The sequence below is a fragment of the Trachinotus anak genome, unplaced genomic scaffold (assembly GCF_046630095.1).
Source record: "Trachinotus anak isolate AG129_WGS33_773 ecotype Australia unplaced genomic scaffold, CSIRO_AGI_Tana_v1 ptg000019l, whole genome shotgun sequence".
Lineage (NCBI taxonomy): Eukaryota > Metazoa > Chordata > Actinopteri > Carangiformes > Carangidae > Trachinotus > Trachinotus anak.
This window is the reverse complement of record NW_027273870.1, coordinates 28966835-28988119: the sequence shown is the minus strand read 5'-3', so window position 1 is coordinate 28988119 and position 21285 is coordinate 28966835. Positions and strand designations below refer to the sequence as shown.

The following is a 21285-nucleotide window of genomic DNA, read 5'->3' as shown; positions in this document are numbered from 1 at the left end:
ACATACTGTACATGAGCTTTACATGAGGCACAGATAAAGGCTCAGTCACACAAAACCTGGCTTTAAATCCTGAGGGATAATTCTGGTTAACACAGCTTTATTTTTGGAGCTTGAGTGAATCATGTCTCCTGGTTCTGATAACTCTGAACTCACTGAGTCAGTAGCAGAGATCTGAGAACACTGCTGCAGAGTCACTGGAGCGAAGGCCGACTCTATGCTTCTCCACTGCAGACAAAAGCCTGACGTTAGTGATGTTTTTTGATGCTTTTGTCACCGCTGCTGTTTGTGAGCCAGATGTGACAAAGGGTTAAACATCTGGCTGAGATTTGGTTGAAAGATCAAACTCAGGTCAGAGATAAATGAGCAATTTGGATCATGGATTTTCACCCTGATGTGATTTCAGTGTTTCATCAGTTCTTCAGACATGTTTTTTGTACAACTTAACATAATGAACGTATGAAAGTCAAAGTGCCGTCACATGTTAAAGGTCGATGTTTCGAGAAGCTACAGGTTTGCCACAGTTTTGCCTTCGCGCCGCTCACCTTCACTCCTCAGTTCTCCATCTGCCATCTCAACTCAACAATCTTATCAGAGCTTTTGCAGAAGGGACTCCTGAGAGCGGCGCAGAAAAGGCCTGCAGAGGGTGTGAATGTGTGAAGCACACTGTGCCTGACGCCACAGACAGATAACAGACACTTTATCAGCGAGCCAAAGAAACTCTGCTGGAGGAGGGAAAGCCATCCTGCCACAATCGGAGGACGAGTGGGAGAGAGACGGAGGAGAGGGGGAGGAGGAAGAGGAGTAGAAAGAGCAAGAGGAAAAGAGGAAATAAGAGAGGAAGAGTGAGGCCAGTTGAGTCAGAGGTGACCGTTCTTATTACAGCACCAGGCCCATTACATCGCAGCAGTCGAGCCGGGCCGGGCCTTTCAACTGGGAGGCAAATTCGAGGAATGAGGCGGGTGATGAGGACGATAAAAAAAGGCGTATCCTGTCACCGCGGAGCCACTTGACATTTCTGATGACATTTGAGCCCGTTTGAATCTGCTGCGTTTCATCCCGACGTAATGCTACACTTTAGAAAAACCCTTCTTATCTGCGAGATTATGCCGCTGTATTATATGGAGGTATTATGCAGTGCTAATAGTGCATGTAGATACTTCACAAATGATACTAAAAATGCCTCACATCACACACAAGGAGGATTTGGCCCTTCAGTAAAAGAATACTTCCGAGTATGCAAATGCCCACAAAAGAATTAGGGCTTAACAGATTTGACTGACTCAAACAATGGCATGCGGCTCTTTTCCCAGGATGCAACTGTCCGTCAGTTTGCAGGATTAAGGCTCTGGGTTGTGACAATGTGTTGAATAAAAAAGGACAAAGAGACACCTCCTTTATTACAGGGATATGACTATAAATGCTTCTCTTATTATGCCTGACGAATGATTAAAGCCTGGGGAGGGAGACGGAGGGAAAGGCAGAGGCTACGCACTGCCCCCTGTAGGACAGAGCTGCTCTCTGCAGGCCTGTGCCAGCTCTGGCACCGTCTGGTGACAGGCTCCGTGGGAAGAGGTGGATGGTTACTCTTCCTCTCTATCGTCACTGTGACTCTGATGAAACCAAAAATAAGGCTCCAGAGGTTTTTAAGCTGATGCTGAGCAACTTAATGAGGCTGCAGAGCTTTGGGCCCTTTCACTCCATGTTTCTGCAAATCACTCGCTGCCTCATTGGTGTAAAACAACTACAATTATTCTGTATTTAAAGGCAAATCCACAAGCTCTCCAGGAGTATATAAAACAATTCAAATTAGCCCCACCTACTGCAACAGTGATGGTCACATTATTGCATCAATAATAATAATTTCTTAAAGCTCCACAGTCTAAAGGTAGATGTCCATGTGTTTGTGATTATAAAGCAGGTCTAGGTTCTATATTAATACTGTGAAAGTATCAAAGCCTCAGTCCACAGAGAAATGCACACAGCCTGTATTCAGACACTGAGCCTTAAAACCAGCCGTCAAGACTTCTGGAACTTTGTGATGTCACAACAAAGTAGTCACCGTCCTCGGCCACGCCCCAAGCCCCGCCCACCTGGACCCACCATCCAACCTTGCAGGATTTGGTTTCTCTGAGTGTTTACCTGAAACCTGGTGTATTTTTATTGGATCAACTGAAATTACGTCTCACTCAGTAGAAACTAAGCAATTTAAATCACCATGGCAACGTCTGACTGCAGGTGAGGACAAACAGCTGTTTCAAATCAGCTGATTAGAGACTGTCTCTGACGTCTGTGGTTCAGCTACACACTGCTCCAACACTACATACAAGACACATAGATTTAATCAGATTTCAAGTTTCCACTGTAAAAGTGTTTCAGTCCAGTTTTAGGAAAATTCAGAGTTAAATTCAGTTAAATTCACCGACAACAAATATTTGTTGGCATTTGAAACAATGAAGCTTCAGACTGTTTTCAGCCAGCAGCGCAGTTTACTCCAAACCTTTGATTGATTGATTGATTGATTGATTAATTAAGCTTCTTACATTGCTCCTAAATCCCAAATTTGATGAAAAACCATCGGAATTTTATTTGTTTCCTGTCCTGACAGATGAGGAACTAATCTTCAAATGATCAAACAATAACCACAAACATCCAGAGTCCATGTTTTTCCTCAGAGCTGTAGGCAGCTGCTGTTTTTACTCGTGTCAAGGGTCGACTCGGGGCCGCAGGTCGTCGCCAGTCAGTCGTCTGCTTCACATCTTCATCCAATCAGAGCTGAGAGTCACTGCGCTGAGCGGGATCTCTGACTGTCCTCTTATCAGGCCCTGCAGCCCCCTCCGCCAACCTGCGGCACGCCACCCAATCACACTTCACACGGCTGCGCTAATAGAAAAATAAATTGCCAGGGAGCCAATTCCAACACAGTGTGGCCCCAGAAGAAAAACCAGAGTCTGATTCCTCTGATATAATGAAGCCCATAACACCGGGATCAGGTTATTAAACACTGATGGGATTACTGACCAGCTCATCCTGATTCCAGATGCAAGGTCAGCGTTCCTCAGCTGTCCTGTCAGAACACACACACACACACACACACACACACACACACACACACACACACACACACACACACACACACACACACACACACACACATGCCTGTAAGCAGCTGTGTTGAACTCCTCAATAAAAGAGACTTGTATTAAAACTGAGGCACAAAGGTAGGAACTGTAAATCAGGGGCTCAGACCGACGACGCTTCCTCACATCAGTTTGCTGATGATAAACAGCTGATGGATCAAACTCATTGATCAACATGTCACAATAACCTAACAATTGTAAACTTGTGATTAAAAGAATTAACCTGTGCAGCTGAATAACTGAGTGACCTCCATTTATTTACTACGACCCATGTTTTTATTGTTGGACGACCTCTAGTGGCCGTTGTAATAATGACGGGAGCAAAAGAGGAACTGTGGTGAAACTGTCCCAGCTCAGGGGCCACATCCTTCGGAGGACGTGGTCTACGAAGGGGGAGGCAGTCTGGCCTAAGAGGACGTCTGCTTTGCATAACCAGCTGATCCCGCCCTTACTGTTGTGTCACAAAGCACCACTCGGGTCCTTGTTTTTTTTTTTTATGTTTCTAACACATTCATGCTCCTCGGAGGATACACCTTGTCCATTTTGGCCTGTCCTGAGCTTCCATGTAACATCACCTACTGGACAAAATGTCAGAGTTGTCCACAGGAGAACTTTCTACCAGGAAGATCATGGCTTCAATGTATGAGATTCAATGATGAGCTGAGTTCAATAACACCAATAACCTTATGATAATTTAATGAACTTAATATTAACAACTTCATAACTTTTCCTCTATTACCACCACTGTTAAGGCCAAAGCACAGAACCTTACACAAGTTGCCCCCCCCAAGAAAAATCTGCCAAGACCTTTTTTTTTGGGATTTCCATATTTTAACTTTCCATATTTTTTCTTAATTTAAATCGTATATTATATGTTTATATTGCATGATTGTGTTGGAAACTGAGGAGAACTGAAGCCTTTGATAATGATTAGAACTATCCAGAGGTGGAACTTCAGACTTCTGACCCTAATCTTGATTCACTTATAATTGAATGTCACGTTTTAACTGTATCCATCTTTGCGTTCACTGTCACGCTCAGTATGTGCCGGAGGACCGTCAGTTAATCCTAACAGATTCTGCTGGTACATTATGTGTCATTTGTTTTGTATAACAGTCGTCTAAGAGGCTAACATGTTAACTGAATGGAGGCCTGTCGGCCACCCACACTGCTGCTGCTGCTGCGTCCACAGAGGCTCATTAGACTCTGTGGGACAGTCAGGTCCTTCTGTCTGTGTGGCGTCCACGTGGCTCTAACGGAGCGGATCGCCGCCTTCCTGCCGCCATGCTCCACAGCACAGTGTGGTGGCCTCAGACTGCCCACTGCGAGCGATATCAGGACAAAACTGAAAGTCTAAATCCTCATTAGCAACCCGTAAAGGCTTCAGTGTTCATCACAAAGGTGCCAGAGATTTCTGAAATCAAAGGGGATCATCCTCATTAAAAATCACAAGATTATAGTAAATATGATTTTTGGTGATTAATCAGAGGAATCACAATCCAGATCTGTTATTTAAGGCACAAGAAAACAATCAGGATTCTGCAAATGAACCTTTACACACACCCACACCTTCAAGGATAAGTTATTATAGTGACAAGAGCTGGAGGAGGGAGCAGGGGATTATGTGAGGAGGATGCTGCCTGGCAGGTGAAGCTCAGCGTGGTTCACGGGATGGAAGCTGGAGGGGAGGCCAAGAAGGAGGAGCAGCCTCCTAGACCTCAGGCCACCAGCAGAGGTATGAAGCTGAGCATGGGGGGGTGGATCGCCCTCGCCCCCAACCACCCCACCACCCCTCCCCCCTCACACAGCTGCCCAGTGCTGCTGTCCTTGGCAGTTCTACCTGCTGGAACGTGAGGAGCCTTTAGACAAAGACCAGCTCCGGTGCAGAATCTCCAGGCAGCAGGACAGCTGCTGAGAACACATCTGGTCCAGAGGAGGGGTGTGACACACACACACACACACACACACACACACACACACACACACACACGAGTGTATTCCATTTCCTAAAGAAGACCATGTGAGGGGGTAAAAAGGTCCAGGAAAAGCCAACACCACGACCTTTTCTTTCTAATTCTATTGTTTTCATTTTATCCTAAAACATTTATACAGAAGCTCTGAGAAGTCAGTCAGATTTTTTTTTTTTGCCACAGCCTCTTGTGGCTGAAATGAGTACTTTATTTATATAGCAAAGTTTGTTTCCCAGTGGAAGCACAATGTGCTGCACAACGCACAACATATGTAAATTCAAACTACTAGGAACTACATTAAACCAATAAATTAAGATATAAAACTAATAAAAGGAATTAATAAAGGCTTCCATACATTTAGACTAAAGGATGCTTATCCAATATCTAAACTTACTTAAGTGTATTTCATGGTGTATAATAATTTAGTAGTAATAATTTTGTCATTTAGAGGCAGAAAAACATCAAATCAAGCTGACAGACAGTATTGCCTTTTTAGAACCATATAACAAATATATTTAATTTATAGGTTTTGATTTATTCATAATTCATTATAATCAGCCATAAGGTGGGAGAAAAATACCAAAACACACCAACAGATTTACATTTACTGTTGTATCCAAAATATGTGTTTCTTCATATCCATGGTGTAAAAATGGCGTCTTAGCAAACAGCTCAGATCAGTGGTTCCCAACCTTTTCCAGCTCATGTGGTTAAACTCAAAATATGTCTCTCTCCCCGTTTCCCTCTCCTCACCAGCTGTTCTTTGCCTGTTGACTGTTTGGCAGGTAGGAGACAGTGGATTTCTCAGAGCTTAAAACATCTGTGTTAATCTACATTACAGGTGTGTTTTCTCCGTCGAAGCTTGTGGGTGGAGGCACTAAAGAAAATATAAGATGGTGAAGAAAGGGATTGGTTTCCGAGCAGAGAGGGGACAAGCACCCTGTAATAAAGCAGAGTAAGGTCAGAAGACTCCCCATGTGACAGCACACCGCCCTGGATTAGCTGCTGTAAGCCTATTAAAGTGGTTTGGACTGGGTGGGCCAGCACAGACTACACTTCACTCCCTGCACACAGTGGTGCAGGGTGGCCGGTCTGAGACTTGGGGGGGGGGGTCACGGTTCCACATCAGGCCACGTGTCCTGCTGGAGTGTCCTTGACCAGGAGAGTCACTGTATAATCAGATATTCTCCTGATTTCAAACATTAAGTGTGTTGCTGCAAAATTCCCACTAAGACAAAACTTCAGGTTATTCATCTTCCTGTGGATATAAATCTGAACTGGTCCTCATTTAGATCTATATTCATGCAAACTGAAGATCTGCAGAGCTGAGTGAACCTGATGACCAACTTCAGCAGAGACTGTAAATAAAGATGGACGTAGCCTCTGTGACGTCACCCACAGGTTTCTCAGAGCGAGCTGCTTCAGTGTTGGCGTCGTTTTCCACTCAGTTTCCTGCCATCATCTCACCAGTCAGTACTTAAAGGACCTATTTGTGAGTTCTGCTGTTGCTACATAGCTAACATTAGCATCAACATCTGTTCACTTACCAGTTTTGCCAAGAGCTTCATCCATTGTTGTGGCTACAAGACAAGAGGTTATAATACGTCGTCTGAGCAGCTGCTTCTTCAGGGCAGGCTGGAGGCTACAGTGACTCGGTATCAGAAAGTGACCAGACAGGCCGACCGGGCTGGAGCTAGCTGGTTAACATGGTAACTTCAGTAGAAGAGGGTTGATTTCCACCTCTGGAGACAGCTGTTGGTGAGTAAATAAAGAGATAAAGTAAATTTTCTACAGATAGAGATTATCGTGACAGTTTCGAGTTAATTATGTAGTAAACACCAAGACAACGAGGAACTGCTGCTTTGTTGTGATTTTAATTAATCAGATTACAGTGGATGAGAGAATCAGACACAAAGTCAAAGAAAAGTAAATGAAAAGAGATTTTAATGAACAGAGTGAAGACACGGAGCATCATGGCTCTCAGTCCGTTCACATCTTCCCACCCTCCCGTGGCTCCATGTAGCCGTCCGGCGGCAGGAGAGGGCTGAAGCGAAGCAGCGGCAGGTCCACGGCTGGACAGCGCTCCTTCACCTGGGGCCAGCCCTCTCTGGGGCCCCGGGCAGGAGGGGGAGGCGGGGGCAGGTCAGAGTCAGCAGGGCTCGAGTAGTCATCGTGATGATGATGGTGATGGTTATTGTTGGGGTCAGGAGGAGAGACGCTGTCGCTGCTGTGGCAACGAACCAGGAACATCCCCCGGTGGTGACGGTGGTAGAGCGTGGCGGCCGCCGCCAGCAGCATCAGGATGAGGGAGCTGAGCAGGAAGAAAAGCACGTAGACGCCTTTAGTCTCAGCAGACAGGCCTGAGCCGCAACCTGCAGGCAAATGACAGGAAGTCAGCAGCTGTTCGCCGTCCTGCTTTAATACAACTGTTCAGTCACCCGTCAGAGCGTACGTACCTGCAGCCTTCTCGTCCACACAGACGGTTCCTCCTGATCCCAGACGGGACTGGTCCTGGAGGCCCGGCCTGCAGTGGCACGAGTATGAGCCGAACTGGTTCACACAGTCTGCGTTCACGTCACACAGCACCAGCTGGGTCCCACACTCGTTTACATCTGAAACACACACAGACGGCTGCTGACAACACAGTGAAGTTCGGGTGTTCGTCACATTGCGCAGAACTGCAGCACTGTTTGATTTTGCACTGAAGCTTTGGGCTCTGCTGACCTGCAGTCGACACAGAGACGACGACGGCCTTCCTGTGGAGCCCCCTCAGGCCCACAGACGTGGCAATGAGGCCCTGCATGGCCGAGTGGACAGTCCTGTGCACCTCCTGACTCCCAGGCCCCTGTCCAATCTGCAGCCACAGGATGTACAGCACTCCTGCATTCAACCTACACACACACACACACACACACAGAAGTGAGTGTATTCCATTTCCTAAAGAAGACCATGTGAGGGGGTAAAAAGGTCCAGGAAAAGCAAATAACACGACCTTTTCTTTCTAATTCTATTGTTTTAATTTTATCCTAAAACATTTATACAGAAGCTCTGAGAAGTCAGATTTTTTTTTTCTGCCACAGCCTCTTGTGGCTGAAATGAGTACTTGCTTTATTTTTATATATATATATATATATATATATATATATATATATATATATATATATATATATATAGCAAAGTTTGTTTCCCAGTGGAAACACAATGTGCTGCACAACGCACAAGATGTAAATTCAAACTACTAGGAACTACATTAAACCAATAAATTAAGATATAAAACTAATAAAAGGAATTAATAAAGGCTTCCATACATTTAGACTAAAGGATGCTTCATTTTACTGAATATGTTTCTTTAATTCTTCTTCTCTTGAATCTCCCTCCTCACGTCTTTTCTTAAAGGAACTAAGATTCAACTGAAGGTGAAAACAGAAAATATGAGAAGAGTTTTACAACTTTTATTACCTCTCCCTCCCAAGGTTCACAGACTTACCTGCAGCTTGTATTTCAGCAGTTGTGCACTTACCTTTTAATTCTTTTAGACGACATGGACAGTGGTGTGTGCAGAGCCTCCAGCTGCTCACTGATCTACAACAACAAGTGGTTTGGTCAGTGCGGTGATGTTGGACTCTGAAGGTATCACTGATGCTTTGTTTCCCATAATCTTTCTAAAAGAAAAAAAAAACTCAACATGAAGCAGCTTTACTGTCTTTGCTTTGTCTTCACCAACATACCAGAGCCTTTATTGACAGCAGCAGTGACCTGGCCACGTTGTCCCAGGGCTCCTCCAAGTCCTGACTGAAATTTACCTCAACAGCCGCCTCAAACAGGTGATCTGTCACAGCATCAGCAGGACGCTCATTTTAATCAATAACACTTTTGTAATAAATCACATGACACCTTACAAACAAATGCATCTTACATTTGATCAAAATATTAAACTGATTTAATTTGATTTGCTGCAGCACAGACACAGTGACACACTCACCTCCAGGAAGATGTGGAGTTTCAGAGTGATTCCTAACATGGACTGTAAGACAAAAACACAACGTCAAACAAATCAAACACAGACAACATTTGTTTCACCACTGTGGAAACAGTCAGGACGGATCAGCAGCTTACAACCACTCACTCTTTAAACATGACGCTGATGAGCTCAGCAGTGACAGTTTCACATTTTCTGTTTTTGATTTTTACCCAGAAGATTTAACCTATTATTGCTTCAGTTAAATAATAAAGAAGAAATGTTCATCAATGTTTGAGTTATTTTGTCTCATGGACAACTGTTTCAAATTTTACAGCGATGTTGACAAATGTCCATTGTCCTTTTAGAAAAATATTTTTGAAAAAGAGCAGATACGCAATTGCCCGGCTTTAAATAATTAAAACTCCATTTGGGTCTGAAGGTAGATGTCCATGTGTTTGTGATTATAAAGCAGGTCTAGGTTCTATATTAATACTGTGAAAGTATCAAAGCCTCAGTCCACAGAGAAATGCACACAGCCTGTATTTAGAAACTGAGCCTTAAAACCAGCCGTCAGGACTTCTGGAACTTTGTGATGTCACAACAAAGCAGTCACTGCCGTCAGCCATGCCCAAGCCCCGCCCACATGGACCCACCATCCAACCTTGCAGGGTTTGTTTTCTCTGAGTGTTTATCTGAAATCTGCTGAATTTTCATTGGATCACTCAGAAAACAGTAGCACATGTAGCCGAAGCCAAGCGTACTCACGGTTCCCTCTGTGGTCCGACAGCAGCTCCACCATGTTGGGGTGAGGATGAGCCTGTTCAGTCTCCCCTGGTTCTGGTCCCTCAGAGGTGGAGGGATGCTGGTCTGAGGTCTCGCCAACCTCAGTCCTGTTCTCACCGTCTGTAGCTTGTTCTGAACCAGCGGCAGGCTTTTCCTCCTCGGACCGGTTCTGTGTACCACTCTCATCGTCTGGACGGGCTGATGTTTCCTCCACATTCCTTCGCACTGCTGTTGGTGAGCGATCAGTGGGTTTGAGCTCATGACTTTGACTGTCGTGTTCCTGCTTCTGCTGCTGTGGAGACTCAGGGAGGAGGACTGAGTCAGAGAGACTTGAAGGGGTGTGAACGACACCTCTTCCTGATCGGGAGGTCCCCGGGGTGGATGCTGGCACTGTGGGCACAGCCATGAATGGGTAAACATGACTGTAGTTCCCCGAGGCTGCATGGAGGTTGTCACCAAACTGAAAAAAGATGGAAGAATTTCAAAAATAATTTCTGGTGTTTACCAGCAGCATAGGACAGAAATTTTCAAAACTGGTAACACTGGATGATGTGATTTATAAATCAGTTCAATTACACTTTTGGCTGTTGTGACCTCACTTGGTCTGGTGTGACCAGTAGCTAGTTAAGTTTAAAGGTCCCACATTTTTACTCTTCTCCTGTGTTCTCTCTGGAGCTCTCTTTGTTATGACATCACAAAGTTCCAGAAGTCCTGACGGCTGGTTTTAAGGCTCAGTTTCTGACTACAGGCTGTGTGCATTTCTCTGTGGACTGCGGCTTTGATACTTTCACAGTATTAATATAGAACCTAGACCTGTTTTATAATCACAAACACATGGACATCTACCTTTAGACTGGATGGAGCTTTAAAATCTTGCCGTATAATTGACATCAGTGTCCGTTCACTGATTTCTTAACTCCTCTCTTCTTGTGCTACGTTGCTCTATGTTTGACTGTATATTATTATCATTTTGTATATAACTATAATGTAATTGGCACTTTCAATGCTTTTATTAGGCAACAGCAGTAGAGAGAAGATGGAATATAAGGGATGAGAGGACGCAGCTGGATTACAGCTGCACTCGTGTCAACTGTCATAAGTCACCAGTTACATAATGTCACATTAAAGTCCCTCTTGTAAATATTTTTCTCAATAATGGATGAAAAGGTGACGCTTACTGAGGTGGTTCCAATAGTGGCGACTCCAACTGTGCAGCTCTACTGAGCTTTTTAGCCTCGTTTATCTCATTGTTTTGATTTTACTGGTCACTTACTATCTGGTTTAATCTCACAGCTCTTGTCAACCTTGTATCCAGCTGTAGGCAGATGTTTTCAGGAAACAGCTGCTTCTGCTGCTGGAGACATGGGTGAAGTGAGCAGTGAGCATGACCCAGAACTCTGGGGTCAAGGGTCAGATTGGTAGCAACTGTTTGCTTACAGCAATTCTGTGTATTTTCAGCACTGATTGACACCTTTCACATTACATTCCCCCGTTGTTCACATAAAAATATTGTTTAGTGCAGATTTAACACCTGTCAGGTACATGAGTTAAATGAGAAGGGTTGAGGGTTTGATTCCCACCTCTGTCTGTGTGTCCGCTGCCTCCTCGGGCTCCTCGGGCTCCCAGGGCAGCTCAGCCATCATGGCCGAATGTTGATCAGAATAATCAAACATTACATCAGAATTTGCTGGTGATGGATGCTCTGATAAATCTGACTCCATGTGTTCACCAGTCAGTACTGGTCCGAATTCACTGGTGCCTATCAGGCCCAGTGGTTCTGTCTTCCTGTCTCTCACTGAGAGGCCTTCCTGTGGGTTGTAAACCACTGGAGGCCCAAACACCTGGTAGCGGCCGTAGAAGCCCCTGTATGGCAGGTGGGGCCAGCCACCAATCAGCAGCACCACCTCCAGAATGTTGGAGAAGGAAGTGTACTTGGCCTCGCGCCAGCACTTCTGCAGGACCTTGTGACCCCCAGAATGGGCGGCGGGGTCATCCACGTGGATCTCGTCCTGTTTGAGGTGGCAGGTGTCATCAGGCGTCAAGTCCTCCAGGTGGAGATGGATCCTCTTGCCAGGATCCACCCAGATGGTCCAGTTGCACCACAGAGACGGGTTGGAGCACAGGTAGTCCGGGGAAAAGAACTCACCGCTGTCGCCGTGCAGCAGCTGGTGGCAGCTCCGCAGGGCGAAGAAGGCGCTGCCGTCACCTCCGTGTCCATCTGAGGAAGAATCAGACCAACTTCAGAGACACGAACCAGTCATCTTACAGGTTTCAGCTCATTAAATACAAGTTGCATGAGTGTATATCACTTATAATTCAACAATTTTCCAAAGCATTTTCATTTTTTAAACACATTTCTACCAGCAGCTGGTTTCAGATCATTACCTATGACCATCAAGTCTGAAAACCTACTTCAATTCAATGTGCTGGAAGATAAACATATCATCATTTTTTTATGTTATTCAAGGTAAACAGCATTTTACATCTTACATGCCAGAAATGATCAAATCCAAAATTTCTAATTTCCATTTTCACTTCATGTTAATCCATCAAGATTGATTTTTAAATCATGCAAAATGCTATAGTAGTATAGTATATTATAGTTTTATCAAACAGGAGGAAATATAACATTTGTTGGGAACTATTTTCAGTGGCGGATTAATCTACATTTGGTGCTTTAGTGAGTTTTTGTGGCAGCAGGATGGTGGTGGTGGGATTGAGTCAAAATAAGTTACAGCTACAGTTCATGGTGATGAAGGAACAAGTCGCCCGGTGCAACAGTGTGACTACTGATGTGTTTCGGATAGTTTCTGGACGACAGTGGAGCACTAAGGCTCAGAGGACTAAAATATAGACCTATCAGGATTTTACAAACACAGTATTTGCAAGTAGGAGATGTTCATTGTTGGTCTCTTGTTGAGATTTGTTCAAAATAACAAGAACTTTGAATTACACCAGAGCCTGTAAGTGAAAATGTTCACCTGTTAGAAGTCAAAGTACAGGTTCACTCAGCATCAAGGTGTGTGGGAAACAGAAAAGGCTGAAAGATGATACTTCAAACACCTTCAGTGGTATCACAATATATTTGTCTACAACAGTGTTTCACAGTCATGTTCACCAGTAATGAATTCATCAACAAAACTTCTAATAAGCAAAAAGTATGAGTTCAAATAAATAAGTTTATTTATCACATTGAACGACACAAACCTCTGAGGTGCACATTAGTGTTTAATAGTAAACCGAGATTTAGATGTAGGTTGGAGTTTTATTTTACTTTGTTTACCTTCACAGGCTGAGTTTTAACCCAGAATCTGACCAGTGTTTTTCACACGCACAGATACAAACATGAAAGCCACAGATTTACAATCCCAAGAAAAGAAAAACAAGTCTCACCTGGAGGCTGGTTTGCTTCTTCTCTGTTCACCTACAAACACAAGAAGGCAACACACAGAAATACATCACATTCAGTTTTTAACTGTTAACGCTGAATGAGGTGATTTCACAGAGGACAGCAGCTTACCTGTGCAGCACAGTGTTTCCACAATACACCAAACATCAGCAGAAACATGAGCTGCACACGTTTTACATTAGAGCTCTCCTTGTGTGGCATCTTACAACAAAGTCTTTCTCAGTTAAACAACGTAAAAGTTTGAGGTGGATGTATGAAGTCAAGTTGACGCGCTCAGCTGCAGGTAAACTGCTGTTTTCCTTTCTTGTCTGAGCAGCTGAACCTCATCAATTTGCTGATTGAGCCTCCTGTGCTGATTGTTATGATCAGATTTTTCCAGCAGAGGTCACTGTTGTACTTTACATTCATGCTGCACCTCAGGTAAGTTTACAATACATTGATTTGAAAATGCACCTGACCTTTGTTTCATTAGAGAAAGAAGAAACTGTCAGTGCTTTGATAGAACTCCATAAATAAGATGATGAAAGTAGGTTTATAATGATATTAATAAAAATCTAATAATTATCTTCATATTTTTATTTTATTTATTAAAAAACTCCAGGATGCATACAAGTCACAGAAATTAGATTATTTTTATTTTTACTCATGGAGGGAAACAACAGAAAAGAGGACATGACTTGGTCCTTGGACCCTGAAAACTCATGTGAGCCAAAGTCACTTTACATTTTACACACATACAAATATAAATACACAGGATAAATGCCCAGAAACAGCTTCAACATTACATTGGGATGTTATAAACAATGAATACAGAGCATTTCATATTTACCGTACAAATGTGAAATGATAAAGTCTGTCTATCACCACACCGTCAAGGTTACGACCATCACCCAACATCTCTGTGTTGTCTCATTAAATTAGCACTGTACATATTAAAGAAACAGCTGTAGACATTAAATATATGCACTGAGAAACCCATACTCACATGATAATGCTGATCATTTTAGCCAAATGTTGTTACTTAAGAGATGTGGAGCCATGTGGCTGTGACGGGGTCCATGGACTCCCTGGAAACTGACAAACATTTATCATCCTGGGAGGATGAATCCTGTTGGTGTGACTTTTTATCTAATGTCACCACCAAGGGTAAACTTCCCCCCTTCTCCACCTCAGTTCATGATGGGATTCCTCTACAACTTTAAGGGTTTGTAATTCTTTAAATCCATCGTAAAACAATGATCAGGTGCCCATGTGGACACTGAAACAGGTTTTGCTTCATTCCTAGAAATCTAGAAATCTCTTTCTAGCCTCTTCCACAGTCTGTGTTCCTGTTCTGCATAGAAACACTAGAAATAAAAAAGAGGGAATTTTGTGATATATAAAGACTAACTTTGGAAGATCATCACCTGATTTGACTCAGGCATGAGGCTCATATCACCTTTATCTAAACCTTTGAATACATTTTTGCACAGAGCCAGGACCACAGATGGATCTTTGTAATGTCCAGTATGAACAGGAGGATGATTACATCAAGCAAAAACTGTTTCATTCATTTGAGCACCTGACCTGAAAAACCGTGAACCTCAGGTTTAAATTCCTGCATGCATGCTAATTGTACATATAGAAACATTAGCATTACCCGAGTGGTAGCATTAGTATGAAGCATAAATAGCATGATACAAGTCTTGAAGGACCAGTGTGTAGGATTTAGGGGGAGTATAATAGTCAAATTTATGTTTTACTAAGAACTAAGAATTATTGTGTTTATGTTATTAGAATGAGCTCTTCACATCTTCATAGCATCCATGGAGCCCACCACAATGCACCACCATGTTTCTACAGTAGCCCAGAACAGACAAACCAAACACTGGCCCTTGAGAGGTACCTTTTGCGTTGCAATCTGCAACCTCACCACTAGATGGCTCTAAATCTGACAAATTGGTACTTTAATCATAGGGAGAAAATTTGGATTTTGAAGAAAGCAGTGTTGAAGTTTCAATGTAACTCTAAAATTATACATCTTTATTCAGTTGTCCAATGATGACTGCAAATCCTAAACAAATTTTCCTGCCACATGCTAACCTTATGTTTGTATGTGTTAGCAGTTAGCATGCATGCACAGATCTCGGACTTTGGTTTTTGAGGTATCTTGCTGACTTTAGCAGCAGTGAGGGATAATATCTGCTCATTATACAGAAGATTTAAAATGAACATTTCAGAGCTCTGACTCACCTGAATAAAAAACAGCTTATGGAAAAGAAAAAACAAAGAAAGTCAACTTGAAAGCACAGTTAAAACACTATTTAAATTCATTTAAAATACTAACACGGAGGTTGTCCTGGATCATAAACATAATTTAAAAGCTTAAACAATCATTGAAGTCGTTCACTGGCACTCCAGCTCAGGACGGACGATCCATGGCCAGATCTTCAGCACCTCCTGCGGCGTCCGGCTGTGAACCAGCATCAAGCTCCTGTAGACGCAGCTGTTGTTCCTGTACTTCTCCTCGATGTCAAATGTCCTGAATCCATTGTGCTTCTCAGGAGCAAGACCCAGCTTCCTCAGACACATCCCTGTATAGACATCATCGATGGGATACAAGACTACCTGTTGAGATATGTTGGAAAGGCGAAGCGCTACCTCCCCAGAGTACAGGTATCCTCCGCCACCAGCGTAGGGCGGGTACTGGCCCACGAACACACTCTCAGGGATGAAGTATTTAAGTTTCCTGTTTCGGTGCGGACCTGCGTTAAGGATAATGTCACCAATGAACAAATCCTTTGCTTCGATCTCCGACAGGCCTTCCAGGAAGTCAATAATTCGTAAGGTGTTGACAAAGACATCATCATCGCCCTTAAGGATGAACTGGGCATTGGTGCAGTTTTGGCTGAACCACTCCAGGAAGAGGACCTCCTTCAGGGTGAGGTTGAAGAAGGTGTCTCTATAGTCCCAAAGGAGGAGGTCATGGTGAAGGTTTGCCTCATGGCTCAGCATACCAAACAGATCTGGGAAGTGGTCTACTGACATGGTGTTGCCAAGCAAGAATACGGTTGCCACAGTCCGATTAGCTATGACACCCGCCCGCCCCCATGTTTCACGAATAGCCTGCCGACGGTCAAAATGCGGGGTCAGGGACTTGACCGCCAACAACAGGAAGGGTTTTTCGTCACAGACACGGGGCTGATTTATCAGCAGGGGGTATGTCCTGCAGCGCATGTACAAAAGAAAATCCTTGAATTGCTGCGGCAGGGAGTTGTAGTCCTCGATTTGTGTGGGGACTCTGTAGTCTGGCTCACAGGGATCGAGAGGCCTGGTGTCATTCAGCCAATCCGGCAGCACAATGACAGAGTTACTGGAGAGGGCAGGGTTGATGATGGGGTTGTAGATGAAGTCCAGACGCTGCTGCTCCTTGTTCCAGAATGATGTGCTCATGACCTGTTGGCGCCAAAACATCTTGGACGGGATTCGAACCACATGGTGGCTACTTTTGTCCTCCTCATGGTTCCACAACAAACCAATCAGGACAAAGAGGAAGATGTTGAGCATCATCACATAACACACCCTCGCTTTCCTGCAGGTCGCAGGCATGTTGCCTCCCCTCTGCTTCTAGACACAGGACAAGAGATCATTAAACAAAAATCAACAAAATCAGGCTCAGATCTGCAGATCTGGGTTCAGTGGGCAGACCTACAACAAACCCAGGATACAAAGGTACATTTGGAAACATAGTCGCAGTTAGGTTGACCCTAAAGTCTTCATCAGGAGTAAGACTGGAAGAATCTGTTACACCAGGTCAACAGGAAGCTTCATCGCCGCCCCCCCATTCGGTTTCAGAGCTCAGACCGGCTGCGTAGAAAGCTGCATTTTGTCCCTAATCCTGCATGAATGGGGCCTATGAACATTTTTCCCTCCTCTCCTCCTCCTTCGTCCCCCCTCCTCCTCCTTCAGCTATGACAGACAGGAATCACACGTTTCCAATTCAGCCGCGCACATGACAGCAGTTTACTGGCAGCAGTCTGTGTCACTGTGTTACTGACTGCACATTCATATCAAAACCCTGAGAATAATCCAGCAAGAGGCTCATGACACAGAAATTCAGGTTGTTTTTTTAGTTTTACTAAAACACATGCAGGAAATAAACTTATTTACTTGTTCACCATGAACTAACAAACCTTTTTGTTTCATAATAACAACTTTATTTATATAGCACTTTTCTTAACAAAGTTACAAAGTGCTTTACAAAAAAAGTAAAACCAGATAAATGAAAAGTACCTGAGCATAATAAAAAGAGAAGAACTGCACGAATAAAAAAACATCTCATATATCAACATTATGCAAAAAGATCTGGCAGTGAGGGCAATAAGTATCAAACATAACCAAAGGCTAAGACAAAGAAATGAGTTTTATGACGAGATTTAAAGGAAGTTAAAGAGTAGCAGGGTCTGATTTGACTCAGGAGAGGCCTGGCTGATTAAAGTCAAATACTGTGCATTACAACAGTCCAGCCGAGAAGAAATAAATGCACTGATAGAAAAAGATCTGATTTTAGAAATGATCCTGAGACGGTGAAAACAACACTGAGCCACGTTTGACTTGGTTATCAAAGCTTAGGTGACAATAAATTATCCATGTTCATCTATTTCCACCAAGTTAACAAAGAAAGAAAATGTAGCATGATTTCTTTTTACTGGGGCACCAGAGAGTGGCTGCATTTCTGGTGGTCACAAAAATTTAAAAACATTACAATCATGCAGGAAAATGATTCTATTAGTCGATCCCACTGCCTCAGGTCACTAAGGTGCAACTAGTTTTATGTAACTAGTTAAAATGACGGGGGGGCGTTGGCTTTCAGCCTGGTCTTCATCCAAGAACACCACTAATCAGCACAGAGACTGTACCAGACAAATGAAGGGATCAGATGTTACTCCTCCTATAACAACAGATGTGCTGTATAAACTGATAAACTGAAGGTTAACCCAGCAATAAACATTCTATCTAATCAGCCAGGCCTGTAATAAATCCCATGCTCATGAAGGTTGTAATGTTGAGCTCATATTGAAATTGCTGTGGAGAGTGTTGATTAAACTTTATGGTCATGGCTATGGTTTGAGATGCTGTGGACTCACTGTGTTTTAAACTTAGGCGTCAATCTGCGGAAATCAGGAGTATTTTCCCCCAACAATCTTACAGCAGGGCACCTTGTCAGGAACGGGACATCACTTATACCTGAGAGTGACGGACAGATGACCGGTGATCAGTTGGGTCTGGTGAGAACCCAGACCTCTCCTGGCCTGATGTGGACGATCTCCAGGATGGAGAAGGTTGCAGCTGTTGTTTCTGGAGCCATCTGCAATTTAACAAAACAGACAGAAGAATCTGAACGAACTGATCTGAAGAAGCTCAAAAGTTTGTTTCAGACCATAAATTATGATCATTTGTTCAAGAAAGGCAACAATAATGTTTTTTTTTTTTTTTTTACAGTTCTATCATCTTAATAACTTTATGGAGTGAGTGGGTCCTCGACTCACAGACCTGTAAATGTCATTATTTATTATGGCATTATAATATTATTATATTATCTGTTATTGATTATTATTGCGATACTGTCTGTGTGTATATACATGAATATTTTGCCATTTCATTATTATTATTATTATTGAGGTTATTTATCAGATTACTGCCATAAACATACTATACTACTATTAATATTAATATTATTAATATTGATTTGAACATCACACCACGACATAATTCAACCTATGTATTCCTTGTCACAATGTCACTATGTCACTTTCTGTCACTTAACACACACAAGCAGAGCAACAACTGCATATTAAAGGGAATCAAAGTTACAAAGACAAACAGCTGGTGCTCACTGTTGCTGTAAATCTCCAGGTAAATTCAAAGTGCTGTCAGAGTAAAATTTTTAACAAAAAAAAATCCCAAAAATGCTGTTTTTATCACATAATTCCCTTTGATGTGCCCTGAAACAATAAAGGAAACAATAAAGGAAAATGAAAGTTCACTTGAAGTCAAATCTACTTTACTGCCTCTCAAACTGCCTCCCTGTGATTCCACAGCTCAAAGTCCTGTCTGGTTTGTTCACGTCTTGATCTGCAGAGTTCATTCATCCATTCATACATTAACTGCTAATCCAATGGTTCCCAATCTGTGGACAGGGGCCCACTGGTGGGTCATGAAGATATTGCGAATGGGCTGACAATTCATTTAAAAAACTGTCCAATTTTGGTGAAAAGATGTAATTATTAAAAAAATAAAACATATAAATCATGTTTTTAAAAATTTTAAAAAGAAATGATCTTTATGATAGGAACTATTATGTTGTTGCTTGTTTGCCTTCTCAGTGTGATTGCCAGCCAAGCCTTTATGTACATGGCAAAACAGGGTCATCAAAACAGAGAGCTGTTAGCAACAGAAAGAATTAAAAGCAAAGAGACAGATGATGAATCCACAAGTGACAACACATGTCACAGGCTTCCCTGCTCAGCTCAGTCCTGAATGTTCAGCAGTTACCATTAAAATACAAAGTGATCTGAGGTCTGTTGTTTGGCCTCTGCGCTGTGACTGGGTCAGATGTGGGTCACCAAGAGTTCTGAGATTTTCAAGTGGACCATGAGCTGGAAAAGGTTGAAAACCACTGCTACTGTATAGATAGAGAGTGTGTGTGTGTGTGTGTGTGTGTGTGTGTGTGTGTGTGTGTGTCCACAAAGTTTGGTGCAAATCGGTGCAGTCATTTTTGCATATTCCTGTTCACAAACAAACAAACAGAACACAACCTCAGTGCCGGAGGTAAGAATGAAGGGTGCCACTGCTGCACCTGTATGTCGTAATCACAGGCCGCGTCAGGTCAGGTGACATCTCATTACATCTCATTACATCTCATTACATCTCATTACATCTCATTTCGTCTCCATGCAGCCTACCGCGCCAGTACAGACGCACGAGGCTGATATGTGTCCAGCGGGACCACCTGAGGACCGCAGTCACATCTCACCTGTGGGATCAACCTGGACCGACCTTTCACACCGGCCCCGGGGACCTGACGGTGCAGCGGAGGGGGGGTCCGCAGCGGATCAGCAGCTTCCTCACCGGCCTCACTGAAGCATTGACTCTGTGAAACCTGACTGTTCTTCAGTCACCGAGCCGGACAGACGGACACACGACTCCCATGTTCGCCCCGGTGAGCGCAGCAGGTGCAGCGTCTGTCTGACTCCTCCCCCAGGCCGGACAGGAGCTTCCAGCCTGAACGGTGCTGTTCAGGGGCGGATCAGGTGATTTCAGGGCCACCCTTTCTCACTCCATCCTCACCACTGAACACCACTGAACACCACTGAAGTGTTTTTTCTTTCTCACCAGCAGGAAAATAAATCTTGAGTAAGTTTTTTGTGACTTATCTTTGTGACCATGTCAAGTTTGATTGATTAAAATTTAAATATTCTTCCTGTTTCATGTTTGTCTGCTTTATTTTCCCAAATATCTTGGAGTGGACTGAGTGATGGACACAGGGGTACAACGATCCACGACTTAAAAAGAACACGGGACAGGGGTGTAACGTGGGGGGCCAGGTGCCCCTTGCCCCTTTTATATTTCAATTGAATTCAATTTTATTTGTATAGCGCCAAATCATAATATACATTATCGTATTTAGGAAATTAAGATCAAAGAACTTATTTGTACATGCACTGACTGATATTAATGCATCAGATCATCTTTCAGAATTATTGATTATAAAATCTCAAAGTTTTCTATTAAATCTCTGTAAAATCTCTGCTTGAGCACTGCTCTGTGTAAAATATGAGAAAATCTAATTTTCTCCTCTGATTTGGGCCGATGTCATTCTGAAACATGTGGTTTCTGTTTTATAACAATGATTGATAATTCACCAGCCGTCCAGGACGTGTTTTCATTCTTCACCACGGTGAGTGAGCGTGGCCTCAAACACAGTTCCTGCCTCTGATATGACATCTTAACAGGGTGTGGACCTGCCAACAAGCAAAATGATAA

General features: G+C 43.3%; 3 protein-coding genes across 7 annotated transcripts in view; all 3 read right to left on the bottom strand.

Moving 5' to 3' along the window:
- Window positions 1-21285, bottom strand: part of LOC139636012 (malate dehydrogenase, cytoplasmic-like) — a 171774-nt gene that overhangs the window by 99840 nt on the left and 50649 nt on the right. The gene's annotated exons all lie outside the window — the stretch shown is intronic.
- LOC139636453 (uncharacterized) lies at window positions 6963-13590 on the bottom strand. 2 transcript variants are annotated; one of them, XM_071504544.1, is made up of 10 exons: window positions 13372-13590; window positions 13245-13275; window positions 11432-12069; window positions 9834-10311; window positions 9090-9131; window positions 8836-8936; window positions 8628-8689; window positions 7832-7998; window positions 7564-7719; window positions 6963-7479 (listed from the first exon to the last, which is right to left on the bottom strand). In XM_071504544.1, exons 1-10 carry the CDS (start codon window positions 13459-13461, stop codon window positions 7097-7099), a joined length of 2148 nt encoding a protein of 715 aa, XP_071360645.1. In that variant the 5' UTR covers window positions 13462-13590; the 3' UTR covers window positions 6963-7096. The 2 variants fall into 2 exon arrangements, with proteins under 2 accessions (XP_071360645.1, XP_071360646.1); XM_071504545.1 differs by having other exon boundaries at window positions 7343-7418.
- Window positions 13822-21213, bottom strand: LOC139636454 (N-acetyllactosaminide beta-1,3-N-acetylglucosaminyltransferase 2-like). Of its 4 annotated transcripts, none has more exons than XM_071504548.1 (3): window positions 20276-21213; window positions 18387-18607; window positions 13822-16866 (listed from the first exon to the last, which is right to left on the bottom strand). In XM_071504548.1, exon 3 carries the CDS (start codon window positions 16846-16848, stop codon window positions 15646-15648), a length of 1203 nt encoding a protein of 400 aa, XP_071360649.1. In that variant the 5' UTR covers window positions 16849-16866; window positions 18387-18607; window positions 20276-21213; the 3' UTR covers window positions 13822-15645. The 4 variants fall into 4 exon arrangements, with proteins under 4 accessions (XP_071360649.1, XP_071360648.1, XP_071360650.1 ...); XM_071504547.1 differs by having other exon boundaries at window positions 18487-18607; XM_071504549.1 differs by having other exon boundaries at window positions 13822-16863; window positions 18487-18607.

Excerpts from the sequence above, each read along its gene's own strand:
- LOC139636453 (XM_071504544.1), bottom strand. The coding sequence starts at position 13,461 with ATGCCACACAAGGAGAGCTCTAATGTAAAACGTGTGCAGCTCATGTTT. Across the intron at positions 7,999-8,627 it reads TCGTCTAAAAGAATTAAAAG|GTTGAATGCAGGAGTGCTGT; the intron begins GTAAGTGCACAA and ends GTGTGTGTGTAG. Across the intron at positions 7,720-7,831 it reads CGTCTCTGTGTCGACTGCAG|ATGTAAACGAGTGTGGGACC; the intron begins GTCAGCAGAGCC and ends TGTGTGTTTCAG.
- LOC139636454 (XM_071504548.1), bottom strand. The coding sequence starts at position 16,848 with ATGCCTGCGACCTGCAGGAAAGCGAGGGTGTGTTATGTGATGATGCTC.